The 16,878-nt window shown below is 43.1% G+C and overlaps 1 protein-coding gene across 12 annotated transcripts in view; it reads left to right on the top strand.

Moving 5' to 3' along the window:
• The first annotated feature begins 2,623 nt into the window (after positions 1–2,623).
• Positions 2,624–16,878, top strand: part of MAST2 (microtubule associated serine/threonine kinase 2) — a 200,988-nt gene continuing 186,733 nt past the window's right edge. For 6 of the 12 annotated variants that reach the window (XM_082364119.1, XM_082364118.1, XM_082364130.1 and 3 more), the window contains exon 1: positions 2,625–3,144. In XM_082364119.1, the coding sequence (XP_082220245.1) occupies positions 2,908–3,144 (237 nt within the window). In that variant the 5' untranslated portion in view covers positions 2,625–2,907. Of the gene's footprint in view, positions 3,148–16,878 lie in introns of all 12 variants that reach the window. The other 6 variants (XM_082364126.1, XM_082364125.1, XM_082364128.1 and 3 more) reach the window with 2 other exon arrangements.

The raw sequence follows: 16,878 nt of genomic DNA, 5'->3' as shown, positions 1-16,878 counted from the left end.
AAAGAGATAGCTAGTGGGAACCTGCTGTATAGCACAGGAAGCTCAGCTTGGTGCTCTGTGATGACCTAGATGGGTGGGATGGTGGGGGGGTGGGAGGGAGGTCCAAGAGGGAGGGGAAATATGTATACATATAGCTTATTCACTTCATTGTACAGCAGAAACTAACACAACATTGTAAAGCAACTATACTACAAGAAAAAATTTTTTTTCTTGTGGTTGTTGGACTGAGTTTTTTGTTTGTTTTCTGGCTGGATCTTGGGCCAGAGGCTGCCCATAGCTTCTAGAGGTTGCCTGCAATTTCCTGCCACATGACCCTCTCTACAGGCAGTTCAGAACATGGTAGCTTGGTTCTTCAAGGCCATTAGGAGAATGAGAATGAGAATGAGAGTGAGTCTGTTAGCAAGACAGAGTCTTATATAATGTAATGTAATCATGGAAGTGATACCACATCATTTTTGCTGTTTAGAAGCAAGTCACAGGTCCCACTCACCTCAAGGGGAGGAGATCACACAAAGGCATAAACACTGGAAAGGAGGTGGATCATGAGGGCAACCTTAGAGTCTATTTGCCACACTGACTTTCCTAGTCCCTATAGTGGAAGGCAAGAGGTTGAAATGGAGTTCTGGTCCCTAAGTTGCCAAGGCTGAGTCAGTGGATTCTCTTGCCAGAGACTGTGAATCTGGAATGGTGATGCAATTAGAGAGGAGAGAAGGTTAGAATCCCTTTGCACAGGTATGTGGCAGCAGCATAGCACATTGTCTGGTGGTGGTGTGGGAGTGGTGGTGACAGCACTGTCCTGAAATTGTCCCTAATGTGTACTCTGGAGAGACTCCTTGTTTCCTGCCAGTTTCATAAGCCTGATTTTCCAATCTCTGTTCTGTTCTGTGAGCCCCTTCTGTATAGCCTTCTAATAATTCCCCCTTAGGCTTAGGATAATGAGTTTGTTTCTGTTGTTTGTAACCAAGAATGTGTCAGACCCTGTACATGCAGGGAACTATAAACAGCTGGCATAACTATAAATAATTGGCATAGCGGAGATTAATAGGTGAGGTAGACAGAGACCAGATTTCAGATGGCCTTGCCAATCATAGTAAATTTAGTAGACCTCATCCTGAGGGTCATGGAAATCTATTTAACTGTTTTAAGCAAGGGAGTCACATGTTATATGAAGGTTCTTGTAAAGGCTTTTTGGAGGATGGGTTTGAAGAGAAAGGGACTGGTTGTAGGTGAATGATTTAGAAAGATTTCGCAGTCAAGTAGGTGAGAGAAGACAAGACTTTAGCTAAAGTAGTACCAGTGGGATGGAAAAAGGAGACAGATTGGAGAGATGGTAAGGTTATAGAAGCAGCATGACTTGTTCATTAATTGGGTGTGGGGGCAGGAGGGGAAGGAAGGAGTCTAGGATGACTTCCAGGTTTCTGGTTGAGGCAACTGGATGGATGGTGGTGAGGAACTGAAACAGGGAATACAGGAGCAGACTGATGATCGGCTGTAGAGTACACTGGTTGTGTGTGTAGGCTCTGGTATCTGACAGACCTTGGTTTGAATCCTGGCTCTGCACTTACTAGCTGTGTCATATTGAGCATGTTATGTAACTTGAACCTCAACTGTAAACTGGAAATAATACAACTTACCTCTTGTTTGCATATGTGTGAATTGAATGCACAGTGTCTGGTATCCAGTAGTTATGCTATAAGGTTAGCTATTATTACCTCTCAGAAAGAGTTTAGGGCGGAGGCCAAGCAAAAATGGGTGAACCCTTCCGTAAAGGCTTCTGTGAAAGAACTCCAGTCAAGACAAAAGAGGAAAAATATGGTGCTTTGGCAGACCAGCTAAAGCCAGAAGGAGGAGGCCAGACAGGGCTGAGCTACAGCCACGTTGCTGAGCAGATGAGTCACTGAAAGAGGCAGGCTGAGCTGCCCACCGCTGTGGCCAGGCTGGACTGGGCTATAACATGATGACTTCATTGTCAGTGGGGAATCATGGGGATGCCTTTTTGTCTTCGCCTTCCACTTGAAGGAATCCATCACTTCTTCCTCTTTTATAGGACTTTCCACACCCTGTCTTACTTTCTGGGAGCAACAGGAAACAGTGGAAAGGGGCAGAAAAGCCAGAATTTGAGTCCTGTCTAGTTTGCTCAGTGACCTGGGCATATTACTTCCCGTCGGTCCTCTTATCTGTAACAGGAGAATGAGCAGACCTGCCTTCAAAGTGTGATGTGAAGATCAGTTGACGGTAGGTTGGAAGGTGCTCAACAAAAAGGCAGGCATTAGTGTTCTGTTTACTGGTTGTCTATTTTGTCTCCTTGCTGCTCCTGGTCCCTCTTCACCTACTTCCTTGAGGACGCTGATCAGTTGTAATTCATTTTTGGATCCCCACCACTTAGCTTGGCCAGACACACAATTTCATGAATGGATGCATGAATGAACGAATCAAGGAGCTTCCACGGCCGCAGCGGGCGCGTCGGGGCCCCGCCCCCTTCCGCTCTCCGCCCCCTCCCACCCCCACCACGCGGTGGGGCCAAGGGCGGGTCTCTCGCGACCGTTCGCTGGCGCGTGCGCGGGAGGCGGCGCGCGGCCAGAGGTGGCAGGCGGGCTCCCGGTGCGCGCGCGCGAAGGGAAGGGAGGGGCGGGGCCGGGCTACAGGCAAGCGGTTGGTGGCTGGCTGTGCAGCCGGCTGCGGCGGTGGAGGCGGCGGCGGCCGGTGGCCGGCCGAGCGTGTACCGGGTGGGAGAAGACGACGCTGCGGCGATGCTGCCGCCTCCGTAAGGAGCGCCGAGGAGGCCGCGGCTCTTGAGGCCCCAGAAAGCGCAGAGGAGCTGCTGGCTGGGGTCGGTGGCTTCGGGCGCCCTCCGGGCCATGGTGGCCGCGGGCGGTGGTTGGCGCGGTAGCGCCGCGGCCCGGGGCCATGCGGGGCCGGGACAGTCGCTGCGCTGACGCCCAGGGCCCAGCCGCAGATATGAAGCGGAGCCGCTGCCGCGACCGACCGCAGCTGCCGCCGCCGCCACCGGCCGCCTGCCGGGAGGATGGGGCTCAGCGGGCAGCGGAGCTGCCCCAGCCCCTGCCCTCGCGCCGGCGAGCGCCGCCCGGGAGGCAGCTACTGGAGGAGCGGGCGGGGCCCGCAGGGCCCGAAGTCAGGGAGCAGGTAGCGCTGGCCGGGGTCTCGGAGGGAAGGGATGGGGAGGGGGAGCCTGAAAGGGAGCGATGGGGGAGGGCGATCTCAGGCGGGAAGACTTGGGCTGGGGCGTTGAAGGGGTGGGGACTGAATATAGTTCGGCAGAAGGAATGGGAGGTCTGGAGAGGCAGAAAAATGGGGAGTGGAGAAGTGGATGGAAGTGATGGTCTGGGGTTGAATAGGAAATGAGGGAGTAGGGATGAAAAATGGTCCTGTGGGGCGTTTGAGGTTAGGGGTTCTGGATGGGAAGAAGGGACGCTAGAATGTGGGCTGGGAGTAAATGAAATGCAAAGAATAGGCTTACTAAAGGGGTATGGAGGAATTATCCAGAAGGGCAAATAGTGTAAGGTAGGGACAGTCAATAATATAGTAAATGTTATCCTACTTTCTAGAGGTTTTGTTGGGTGTCATTCCTAAGCATTCTCTGATTTGGCCGTCGTTATAGTCTTGTAGGAATATGTTCCGAATCATTGTTAAAGTTTCTCTCCAGTAACGATTCATTTCACGAGAAAGCACTTTTTAAAACATGTGCTTTGGGGATGCATGTGTGTAATCCCAAACCCAATACTGTGAACAGAGAATTCGTGGATATAGTCTCTGCCTTCTAGGAGTGTACCACTGAAAACACCTTAGTGGGAGAACACAGAAGTGTAAAAAGTTCATGGCGTTTCTGAATGGAAAGGATATGTTTATATAGTTTATTAATCAAGTGTAGGTGTATTTAGAAGTAGGGGATAAAGGTCAGTTTTATCAGGGAGGAGAAGTTGTCACTAGTAGCTGTAGGAAGTTCAGTGAAAGGAGAGTATGTGGTTCTTGATCTTGTGGGAGTTACAGAAAAATGTTCTGTAGTAATGAACTCTAGTGACAGCTTCCCTTTTGCACACTCTACTCTAGACCCTAGTGACTTCATCTTTGGATCTTTGAAGAGTTCTGTTAGGTCTCCTGCCTCTTTCCTGTATGTTAAATAAGTATTTTCCTTTGACATCATTCTTTATTATACAGTTTCAGTGATGCACATGTTAGCCCTTGGACTTTTCCCTCCTTTTTTTTTTTTTTAATTCATTTATTTAATTTATTTATTTTTGGCTGCGTTGGGTCTTCGTTGCTGTGCGTGGGCTTTCTCTAGTTGCTGAGGGGGGGCTTCTCTTTGTTGCGGTGCGCGGGCTTCTCATTGCAATGGCTCCTCTTGTTGAGGAGCACGGGCTCTAGGCGTGGGGGCTTCAGTAGTTGTGGCACGTGGGCTCAGTAGTTGTGGTGCACGGGCATAGCTGCTCCGCGGCATGTGGGATTTTCCCAGACCAGGCCTCGAACCCGTGTCCCCTGCATCAGCAGGCAGATTCTCTACCACTGTGCCACCAGGGAAGCCCCCCTCCTTTTGTTTTTTTATCTTGTATTCTCCACCCAGTCCTGAGTAGACTGTGCCATTTCTGCCCTTGCTTTCAGGCCACTGAGCATTGTCCTCTTACTGTAATTTCCCCCTTCATCCTTGTCTTTTATATTCTCTGCAGTTCCTATTTGAAACATTTAAAAATGTACTTATAAAGCCCAGATCCTTTCCTGACTCAATTTACCTGGTCTAATTGACCTTATCACATGCTTCACTAAAGAGTTCAAGGTAACTTGATTTCTCCCTCTTCTCTATCTCAGGATTTCTGTGTTCTCTCATCTTTTAAATCTCAAAGAAGGAAGTATTCATCTTTTCCAAGGCTAATCCCTCCATGTTCTTGATTTCATTCCCTCTCATCTGCTGTAGGCCCTTGTTATGTATGTTATTTTCTCTTTGTCTTATACCTCAAATAAAAACAAAACAACATGATTTCCCTGAGTTTTGTAACCTACTTAAGCTACTTTGTAATCTCATTTTTGCTTTACCAGCAACCTTCTTGAAAAATGAGTTTGTATTCACTGTCTCAGCTTCTTCACCTTGTATACATTCCTCATATTATGATTTGGCTTCTACACATAAATTCCTCCAAAGTGTTGTCTTCAAGGTCACCAGTAACTTTGTGTGTTTGTTTATTTACTTTTTAATTGAGATGTGACTTATCTACAGTGTGCAAATCAAAGTTTCGTTCAGCCCATGAATTTTTACAGAATGAATACACCTATGTGACCACTCCTCAGATCAGGATTTAGAACATTTCCAGTACCCTAGAGTGTTCCTTTGTGCTTTCTCCCAGGTATTACCCTTCTCTAGAGGTAACCGCTCTCCCAAACTCTATCACCATGGATTAGTTTTGCCTCTTCTGAACTTCATGTAAATGGAATCATACAGTTTGTACTCTTTTGTGACTAGATTCTTTCATTCAAATTATGTCTGTGAGATTCATCTATGTTGTTGCTTTTAGAAAAAGCTTGTTCTTTTTCATTGCTGTGTAATTTTCCATCGTGTGATTATACCATGATGGATACTAAAACATTTCCTTTTTTTTTAAATTAAAAAATAATGTGTGTTGGGGCTTCCCTGTTGGTGCAGTGGTTAAGAATCACCTGCCAATGCAGGGGACACAGGTTTGAGACCTGGTCTGGGAAGATCCCACATACCGTGGAGCAACTAAGCCCGTGTGCCACAACTACTGAATCCCGTGCGCCTAGAGCCCATGCTCCGCAACAAGAGAAGCCACCGCAATGAGAAGCCTGCACACCGCAAGGAAGAGTAGACCCCGCTCGCCGCAACTAGAGAAAGCCCGTGCAGCCAAAAATTAAAAAAAAAAAAAAAAAAGTATGGCTATTTGTGAAAAGTTTTCATTGTGAATTACACAGAGAGATGCAGCAGTCCCAGGGACCTTTAAATGATTAAATATGATAGCCTTCCCCCATTCCTCATCCTCTCTGACCTCTGTGAACTATTTGTCACTCTTGACCATGTGTTCCTTCTTTTTTTTTGTTTTTTTGTTTTTTTTTCTCTTTATTAGGTGCATTCAAGTGTACAATACAATTGTTAAACGTTTCTGGTGAAATAAACGTTGGTTATTTTATAGTGAGCTTTTATACTCCAATTATGCGTTTTTAAAGTGTCTTTTATCTGATATTAGTACGACTACCTCAGCTTTCTTTTGATTAATTTTTGCATGTGTTCCTTCTTGATATATTCTTCTCTTTTGTCATAATGTCCATTCTACTCTTGTTACTCTGACTGCTTCTTGGGTGTCTTATACTGTTTTCTATCTCTGTCCCCAGTATGTTCCTTGAGGATATGTCCTCTGTCCTTAGCTTTTTTCTTTTTGGCCACACTGTGCGGCTTGGGGGATCTTAGTTCCCCCACTAGGGATTGAACCCGGACCCCCACAGTGAAAGCACCAAGTCCTAACCACCGGACTGCCAGGGAATTCCCAGCTTTTTTCTTAATTGTACTTTGTTTTTTAGCAGGCTTACCCTATTTGTGGCACATGCTTAGGATGTATAATAGGGTCTGTAGTTCTCTTTGTTCATAGTATTGTGTCACAGAACCTCCTTGTAGAGTGATCTGAGTCTCTAGGCCTGACCTCTTTCCTTAGCTCTACATTTCCATTTCTGGGCTTAATATTTTCCACATTAGACTCTCGGCATTTGTGATCTTAACAGTTGTGATTTTCATAAACTGATAGTGTCCTTGAAAGTCCGTAACTAGAAATTATTTGATGTTAAAAAGTTAAAAATTTTGGTTTCGTGTGTTATGAGGCTGGATGGATTATTGCATTCATTCAGGGAATAAGAACCTAGCTGATCACCAAGCATCTACCTTTCACAAATGACTTTGTTCTCCGTTTCTCATGATATAGAATAATGCTTGTTATATGTTATACCATGCCTGTATTTAGGAATAATTTCTGAACAGGATGCAGAACTTGGATCTCTAGCTCAGTGGCTTACTGTATCATTGAAATAGAATCCATTATTTCTCCTTTGAAATGTGGTCTCCCCGTGTCTTTCCTTTTTCTTGTCATCAACTTGAAATTATATCCATGGTCTTTGACTTTTCCCTCTCCCTTGACCCCCTTATCCAGATTCTGCTGATTCTGTCTTCATAACGTCTTTCGAATCTTTGTTCTCACTGTCATCACCTTAATTCAGCATTTATAAACTTTTGTCTTGGTTGTTGTAATATCTTAACTGCATTTACTCTGTTTTTAGTCTTTTAACCTCTGATTTATTCTGCATTCTAATTAAAAAAAGATTGGAACTCCTTGCCTACTTGAGTTCCAGTGATAGATAAGTATTTGTTAAATGATCATTTTATTGCTTTATCTTCAGAAACTTTCATTAGCTTCTTGATACCATAGAATAAAGTTTGAAGACCTTGGCATTCAAGGTCTACTTGATACTTATCACTTTTTATTAGAATCAGAGTTAGAGGCCCCTTCTCTTGGTTCCTAAGACTTTGCTTTGTCTCCATTGTAGCATACATTATTGAAATAGTTTATCTCTCTCATAAGTAAGTTCTTTGAGGCCCAGACTCTTTCATTTACCTAGGGCCTAGTATGGTATTTGAAACATAGTTATTAGTCTGAATATTTATGAGAAACATAGATATGTGTGCTGGCACTTGAAACATGTATTTCCTCAGCAATGTTCTGGTTGGCTGTCAGTCTCTCATCAGAGAAAAAACTCCTCAGAGTCTGTCTTATTCATCATTATACCAGCCTTTAGTGTTTTAACTGGTACGTAATGGGCATTCAGTAAATATTTGTTTACTGCTTAGGCATTTTCATATGTATATATATTTTTAAAATTTATTTATTTAATTTATTTATTTTTGGCTGTGTTGGATCTTCGTTGCTGCGTGTGGGCTTTCTCTAGTTGCAGCAAGCGGGGGCTACTCTTCGTTGCAGTGCACGTGCTTCTCATTGTGGTGGCTTCTCTTGTTGTAGAACATGGGCTCTAGGCGCATGGGCTTCAGTGGTTGTGGCACACAGGCTCAGTAGTTGTGGCTTGCGGGCTCTAGAACTCAGGCTGAGTAGTTGTGGTGCGTGGGCTTAGTTGCTCCATGGCATGTGGGATCTTCCCGGACCAGGGATCAAACCTGTGTCCCCTGCATTGGCAGGCGGATTCTTAACCACTGTGCCACCAGGGAAGTCCCCATATATTTATTTTAATTAATCATCCATCTGAAAAGCTCTTTCTTCTCTGTCTTTGCCCATTAAAATTCTACTCAAGCTTCCAGTCCTAACTCATGCCACAGAAACTGTTCTGTGAAGTTGTTTTCCATGATTGGGCTGTAGTAAATAGAACTTCTATCCTTCTGTGTTCATTTTGTATTATTTCGTATCTGCTTTTAAGTTGTAAATTATTGAGGGTAGGAACTATATCATCATTTTATCTATCATAATGCATAGTCAAGGGCTTTGTCACAATAGGTGTTAAGTAATTATTTGTTGACTGAATGAATTATTTGTGGACTGAATGAATAGAAAAAGATTCAAATATTTTGAATTTTGAATTCTCTTGGCACCATTAAGGAATTTTCAAAATTATTTTCATGGAAATCAGTATCTTCTCTTTATTCTGCACTATAATGTTAGTATACGGGCAAAAGCATGGGGCAGAAAACATACAGAGGGGAAGCTGCATATATTGTGTAGGGAACTGTAATCAATTTAGTATTGTTGGAAGTTGAACTTGAAGCCATAGATGATGAGTTAAGAGACTAAAGGAGCCTAGATTGTAGACAGTCTTTAGTATTATGTAAAAAGATAGTAAGTAGGGAAGCAGGGTGGTCTTTCTTGTTTTTTAGCTGGATTACTCTGGCAGCTGTGTGAAGGATACAATGTAGGACATGGTGATTGAGACATGGGCATTTGAGAATTTTTCTGAGTTTTCAATACAGAATATCTATTTATTTAGTTAGGCTGTGCTGGGTCTTAGTTGGGGCACGCGGGATATTTAGTTGCAGCATGTGGGCTCTTAGTTGCTGCACACGGGCTTCTTAGTTGCCGCACGCGAGCTTCTTAGTTGCCACACGTGGGCTTCTTAGTTGCGGCATGTGGACTCTTAGTTGTGGCATGCGGACGCTTATTGTGGTGTGCATGTGGAATCTGGTTCCCCGACCAGGGATCGAACCCGGGCTCCCTGCATTGGGAGCGTGGAGTCTTATTCACTGGACCACCAGGGAAGTCCCTCAATACAGAATGTTTATTAGCCCTCCCTCCCCTCTTGTCCAGAAGTAATATGAATAAGGGCCAGCTCCTGAAAACCTGTTACCTTTGGAAGATTTGATTTCGTCAGAGGTACTGGGAGCAGAGAGCCTGGGATGGTTGAAGCAGGTTGGACAGTGTTTCCTGATGAGGGTAGGACACATCTGCCTCCAGATTTTTCCCATCTTTGTTTTACTGGATGCCCTTAGCCTAAGATCAACCTAAAAGCTTTTTCCACCCGTTATTCATGGTGACCTATGATCAGGACCGTGAGAGGCAGCTTAATATTGCAATCATTATGCCTCCTTTATTGCTGGTCTTAGCTGCTTATGATTCTCTGGTAAATTTGCCACCTAGCTTTGTACTTTCTTGATAAAATCCCTATGGTACCTTGGTAATTATTACTTTTTATCAGCAGGTATTGGTTGTTTTTCTTCATTATATACATACTTGGGGTTCCAAAGAGTTTTGAAAACCAGGTTGTTGGGTCAAGGGCTAGCCCTGGGGGAAGAGGAAAAAGTCCTCAAGGGAGAGCAGAGACTAGATGTTATTGGCAGTAAGGACTTACACAAAATGCATTGGGCTTCCCTGGTGGCGCAGTGGTTGAGAATCTGCCTGCCAATGCAGGGGACACGGGTTCGAGCCCTGGTCCGGGAGGATCCCACATGCCGCGGAGCAACTGGGCCCGTGAGCCACAACTACCGAGCCTGCGCATCTGGAGCCTGTGCTCCCAACAAGAGAGGCCGCGATAGAGAGAGGCCCGCGCACCGCGATGAAGAGTGGCCCCCGCTCGCCGCAACTAGAGAAAGCCCTCGCACAGAAACGAAGACCCAACACACCCAAAAATAAAAATAAATAAATTAAAAAAAAAAAATGCATTGTTAGTCAGACATAGTTGACCACCTTTTTGTTGTACCTCATTGTTAACTCCCAAACTCTTTTCTCTTCTCTGCACTACAGCCATGTGTACAGTGGAAGTACAGTAAATAATTGATGGGGAAAATTGACATCAACCTGAGCCTCTTACTTGCATATTCATTAGGTACTTTTCATCTTTACCAAGAATTGTTCCGCCTCTAAAATCTTAGTTTTGAGCTTGCCAGACTCTGACCTTCACATCATCTTCTGTTTCTCTAGCTCACATTCATTTTAGGATTTCCTCTCCCAAAATTGTTCAAACTCTTTGGAACCTCTGGTCTGTTGATTTTTTTTTTAAAATAAATTTATTTATTTATTTATTTATGGCTGCATTGGGTCTTCGTTGCTGCATGCGGGCTTTCTCTAGTTGCAGCGAGCAGGGGCTACTCTTCACTGCGGTGCACGGGTTTCTCTTTGCGGTGGCTTCTCTTGTTGCGGAGTATGGGTTCTAGGTGGGCTTCAGTAGTTGTGGCATGGGGGCTCGGTCGTTGTGGCTTGTGGGCTCTAGCACGCAGGCTCAGTAGTTGTGGCGCATGGGCTTAGTTGCTCCGTGGCACGTGGGATCTTCCCAGACCAGGGCTTGAACCCGTGTCCCCTGCATTGGCAGGCGGATTCTTAACCACTGAGCCAGCAGGGAAGTCCAAACTACCTTTTCGTTGTCAGTCACCTCATGCCTCTACTTTCCTCCTTGTCCAACTTAACATTTCATGGGCTATCATAATTACTCCTATGCGTGTACCTTCAGTACCTTCTATCATACCTGCTTGAGAAAATTCCAGCCATGATTAAACCAACTCTGCCTATTCTGCACTTGTGTCTAGGCAGCTGAATGTGGCTGGAGAAAAACACAACGATGCTGACATCTAAATTTGTGATCATGAACCTAAGGAGTCTTTCAGCAATGACAGTCAATCCTATGACATTCCCTAGTCCGTTCACTTTTTTTTTTGGCAGTGCCACACGGCTTGTGGGATCTTAGTTCCTGGACCAGGGATTGAACCCAGGCCCTCAGCAGTGAGAGCGCGGATTCCTAACCACTGGACCACCAGGGAATTCCCTCCATTCACTCTTAAATGATAGTTTAATCGTTCTCCTCAAACTTCTAGCATTCTATTTGTCCTCTTTACTCTCAGTTGATGTCCTTGCTTCCTGTTTCACTGAAGAAAAAACAAAGATAATCCTACAAGCTCCCATTACAAGTCACCCAACCTACCTATATCTGTACCCGCATTCTTTTCCCTCTCTCTTATTGCTATGGATAATCTGTTCCTCTTCCCATTTAAGGCCAACCCCTACATTTAAATAAGAGTTTTATTCTTGGAATTATTCTTTCCTACTCCTGAATCATTAATTTTCTTTTTTCTGTTGATGATTCTCATCAACATACAAGCATGCTACAATATTTTCCATCTTGAAAAAACTTCATTAACCCTGCATTCCCCCTCATTCATTCATCCTTGGATTCAACAAGTTTTTTTTGTTCTGTTTTTGTTTTTTTTTTTTTTTTAATTTTTTGGTTACTGTTGGGATTATAGAAGTGAAAAAGGCAGATGAGAAACCCTGCTTTCAAAGTTTCTATTCTAGTAGAGGGAATCAGATAATAAAAGAAATAAGTAAAATATGTAGTACGCTATACGGTGATAAATACTACGAAGACAATAAAGCAGGGAAGGGGGATATAGAGTGATGGGGGATTTTATGGCTTAAATAGCATTATCAGGAAAGGCATCTCTTTGGAATGAGATGTTTGAGTAAAGACCTGAAGAATGTAAGAGATTGAGGCATTTAGATTATGTGGGGGGAAGAGTATACTTGGTAGAGGGAATAGGAAGCACCTTGGGGTAGAAGCATACCTCCAGCTCTAAAATTTGTGTTTGAGGAACACCAAGGAAGCCAAGTGTGCCTGGAGTAGAGTGAGTAAGAGGAGGAGTAGTAGGTGAACTCAGAGGGGAAAGGTGGGGAGAGGAGGGCTGAATTGTGGAGAGTTTCAGATTGGTAAGGGTCTTACAGGCAGCTCTGAGGATTTTGACTTTCATGTTGAACGAGATGAGAAACCATTGGAGAGTTTTGAGCATAAGAATCACCTGATCTAACATTCATTTTAATCCCACTTATTTGGCTACTTTAGTGAGCATTGACTAAATGGGTATGTGGAACCAGTTAAGAGGCTCTTGCAGTTATTCAGGCAAAAGAGCAAGGGATACGAAATAATTGTGAGTAGGAGAGTGCTCCTCTTTATAACAGAACTACTTGAAAGAGTTGTCTATATCTTCTTTCATTTCCTCTCCTCTTGAACCCATTCCAGTCAAGTCAGGCTTTAGCCTTCCGTCATTCCACTGAAACACTTATGTCAAGGTCATCATTGGTCAAACCCAGTGGCCAGTTTTCAGTCTTCATCTCACTCAACCTGTTGCTTTTGACATGGTTGAGCATTCCATCATTTGGCTTCTGGGACCATGCTGTCTTGGTTTTCTTCCAATCTCACTGGTGCTTGAGAGGGTTCAGTATTTAATCTGCTTTTGCAGTCTATTCTCTCTCCTGATGTAATCTCATCAGATTGTATTACTTTACATTCCATCTCTGTGCTGCTGATTCCCACATTTACTTCTCTAGTCTTGACCTTTCTTTTGAGCTCTCCTATTTTCAGTTGTGTATGTAACATTTCTATTTGGGTAGCTAATAGACCTTTCAAACTTAATGGGTCCAAAGCTGAACCCTGTTTTTCACTTCCCATTCCACTTCTTCCCCAGTCTTTCCCATGTCAATAAATGGCACTATCATTCACTCATTTCCTTAGAGCAAAACATGGAAGTTGGTTTTGATTCTTTTCTTAACCTCATATTCCACATTCAGCCCATCAGTTCTGGTTGGTGCTACATTCAAATTGCATGAGACTTTTCCCCACTAACTCCATCACTACCCTAATCTTAGCCTCTATCATCTTTCATCTGGATTACTATAAAAGTCTCCAAACCTGTCTTCCTGATTCTTTTCTTTTACCTCCTCTCCCCTCCGCCCCCATGAGAATTTGCACACAGCAAGGTCGGTATCATCCTGTAAAAGCTAAAATCAAAGTTTGTTACCATCCCCTACTCAAAAGTGGCTTTCCATCACAGTTGATCAAAATGGAAGGTGCTTGCTTTGTACTTAAGAGTCTACATGATCTGCCTCTTGGCCTTCTCTAACCTCATTTCCTCCTACTCCTCTTGTTACTGAGCTCTGTTCACACTGGCTACCTTGATGGTCTCCAAATATATTAAGCATGCTCCTGCATGAGGACATTTTAAAAATTATTATTTGAGGACTTCTATACTTGGTAGTTTTCTCTACCTGAGGTGTTCTTTTTCTGGATATATTTATATGACTGGCTTCCTCGTTTCATTTAGGTCTCTGTTCAGATAGAGGCCTTCCTTGACCAGCTTTTTTATTATTTTTATTTTTATTTTTAAAATAAATTTGTTTATTTTATTTATTTTTGGCTGCGTTGGGTCTTCATTGCTGCATGCAGGCTTTCTCTAGTTGCGGCAAGCGGGGGCTACTCTTCGTGGCGGTGTGTGGGCTTCTCATCGTGGTGGCTTCTCTTGTTGCAGAGCACGGGCTCTAGGCGAGCGGGCTCAGTAGTTGTGGCGCACAGACTTAGTTGCTCCATGGCATGTGGGATCTTCCCGGACCAGGACTCGAACCCGTTTCCCCTGCATTGGCAGGTGGATTCTTAACCACTGCGCCCCCAGGGAAGCCTGACCAGCCTTTTTAAAGTAGCACTCTTAGTCATTCCCTTCCCCTCTTTTTATTCATGTCCTTTATTCACCTGTTACTGTCACATATTTGTTATTTATTGTCATTCTCACACATTAGAATATATGGTTCATGAGGGTAGGAATTTGGGTTGGTTTTTCCTTACTGCTGTATCTCCAGCTTCTAGAATTGTATATAGGAGGTATTAAATAAATATTTCTTGAGTGAATGTATAGTGATTAAGTCATTCTCTGACCTCAGATTCCAGCTCTATGACTGATGCAAGTTACTTAAGTTCTTTAAGCCTTACTTATCCCATATATATGTAATGGACATACTATCATTACCAATTTCATAGGGTTATTGTTAGGATTTAATAAATTAATCCACGTAAAACACTTATTACAAAGCCTGATACCAGTGAGTGCTCAATAATGGTTAATTATTATATTTTTAGGGTAAGTGCATAGAATGTGTGAATATAGAGTTCATATTTTTCTGTGTTCTCATCTGGTTTTATAAAGAAATATAAGAAAAAGGTATGTCTTGACCTTTGATTTGTTGGTGTTATTGAACTCTTCTTTTACTTTGTTCAGCTTGAAAAGATGGCTTTAATTTGTGCGTTTTTCCCTTTAGGGAAACTTTTATGGATTTCTTTCTTAAGTAACTGGCTTAGAAGATATTATAGTCTCCCTAGATTTTAGAACATAATTAAGAGCAAATTCAGGCCAAGGAAACCGCATTTTAAAATTCTGTAATATCGTTTTAGTTGTACCAACTTTAATGTAACAAAATACTTTCTAAGAGTGAACCTGGGTAGCAGATGCACAAATCCTTTAACCTTTAATTTGTTGGGAGGTTAGCAAGCCACATAGTTTCTCTGCCTGTATTTCAGCAAAGCAGAGGTAATATAGTACTGTCTGGCCTTCTAATTTTCATGACTATTTGAGATCTTCAAGAATATTTTAAAGACAAAAGAGTTTAAAAATAGTTGGCATTGGGAATTCCCTGACATTCCAGTGGTTAGGACTCTGTGCTTTCACTGCCACGGGCCCAGTTTCAATCCCTGGTTGGGGAACTAAGATCCTGCAAGGTGTGCGGTACAGCCAAAAAAAAAAAAAAGTTGGTATTAATTTTTTAAAAGTCCTTAAGTTGTTTCAAAAGGGTGTTACCAAGATGATTTTTTTTTTAGGTGACCCCAGGAAATCTGAGTCCTCCCTTTGACCAGTAAGAGAATGGGACATTTTACTACTAGCTCTCATGCTAGTAGTCTTCTCTCTCTCTCTCTCTCTCTCTATATATATATATTTTAATATTTATTTATTTGTTTAGGCTATGCTGGGTCTTAGTTGAGGCGCGGGGGATCTTCATTGCAGCATGCAGGATCTTTTTTTTTTTTTTTTAGTTGCGGCATGCGCACTTCTCAGTTGTGGCATGCGGACTTCTTAGTTGCAGCATGCGAACTCTTAGTTGCAGCATGCATTTGGGATCTAGTTCCCCAACCGGGGGTCGAACCTGGGCCCCCTGCATTGGGAGTGCAGAGTCTTACCCACTGGATCACCAGGGAAGTCCCAGTAGTCTTTTATATTTAAGAACATTAGTTGCTGTAAAAAATACATTCAAAAGAACCTAGACTAATGGAGGCTCTACCATTTTCTACACATGGCTTCCCAGGTCACCTGAGGCAAGTGGGGGAATCCTGTGGGAGTTGTTGATGGGCAGACCTGGAAATGGCTTAATCACTTCCACCCATATTCTGTTGCCAGAATTCAATCATAGGGCCATAGCTTGTGCCCAGCAGGAAGGTGAATCATGTTTGGTCAATATCTAGCTAGTCCTTGCCATAGCCCTCAAACCCTAATATGGTCCTCAGCTAGAACTATGTAGAAATCCTATTATTCTGGGTATAGACCACCTAGAACCTTCATTCCTTATAGGCCCACAGAGTTTTGGGTAATAACCGTTTTGAATGCATGTAAAGGCCTTTTTGCAAGAATACCTAGGAGGTCTGGAAAAGCTTGTTTTCCTCCGTCTGTGGTAGAGCTAGTCTCTGGCAACCCCCACACTCTTTCAGGTCTTGGTGGCTAGTGATAGCCTTCTGTAGGCATTTCTCAGTTTGTCCGCCCAGCCATGTGGAAGAGAAAAAAGCCAGAAGGAAGCCAAGGGAAGCCAGAGAGGAAGGCGACTGAGTCTCAGCTATTTTCACTTGAATAGGCTCCTGGAAGGAAGTGTGGCCCTAGACACCCTACCTCTACATGTGCTTTGACTTCTTAAATTGTGGTAAAATACACTTAACATACAATTTACGATTAGTGACATTCAGTACATTCAAATGTATAACCATCACCACTATCTTGTTCCAGAATATTTCCTCCTTCCCCCAGTCCCTGGCAACCACTAATCTGTTTTCTGTCTCTGTGAACTGTGAACATTTCATATAAAGGGAATCATACAATACATGGCCTTTTATGTCTGGCTTCTTTTACTTAACATAATGTTTTTGAGATTCATCCATATTGTAGCATTTATCAGTATGTCATTCCTTTTTATGGCTGAGTAATATTCCATTATATGGATATACCACATTTGGTTTATTCAGTCATCAACTGATGGGCATTTGGGTTGTTTCTACCTTTTGGTGATTGTGGTAGTACCCCTATGAACATTTGTGTACAAGTTTCTGTTTGTACACCTGTTTTTCAGTTTTTTGTTTCTATATACAGGAGTGGAATTGTTGGATCATATGATCTTTCTATGTTTAAGTTTTTGAGGAATTGTCAAACTGTTTTCCACAGTGGGTGTATCATTTTAACATTCCCACCAGCAATTTACAAGGGTTCCAGTTTGTCTGTGACCTTGCTAGCACTTGTTATTTTCCATTTTTAAAAAATCTAGCTATCCTAGTGGATAGAAATGATATCTCATGCTTTTTAAAAAA

Source organism: Balaenoptera borealis, assembly GCF_965194805.1.
Source record: "Balaenoptera borealis genome assembly, chromosome: 1".
Lineage (NCBI taxonomy): Eukaryota > Metazoa > Chordata > Mammalia > Artiodactyla > Balaenopteridae > Balaenoptera > Balaenoptera borealis.
This window is presented reverse-complemented; position numbering and strand designations above follow the sequence as displayed.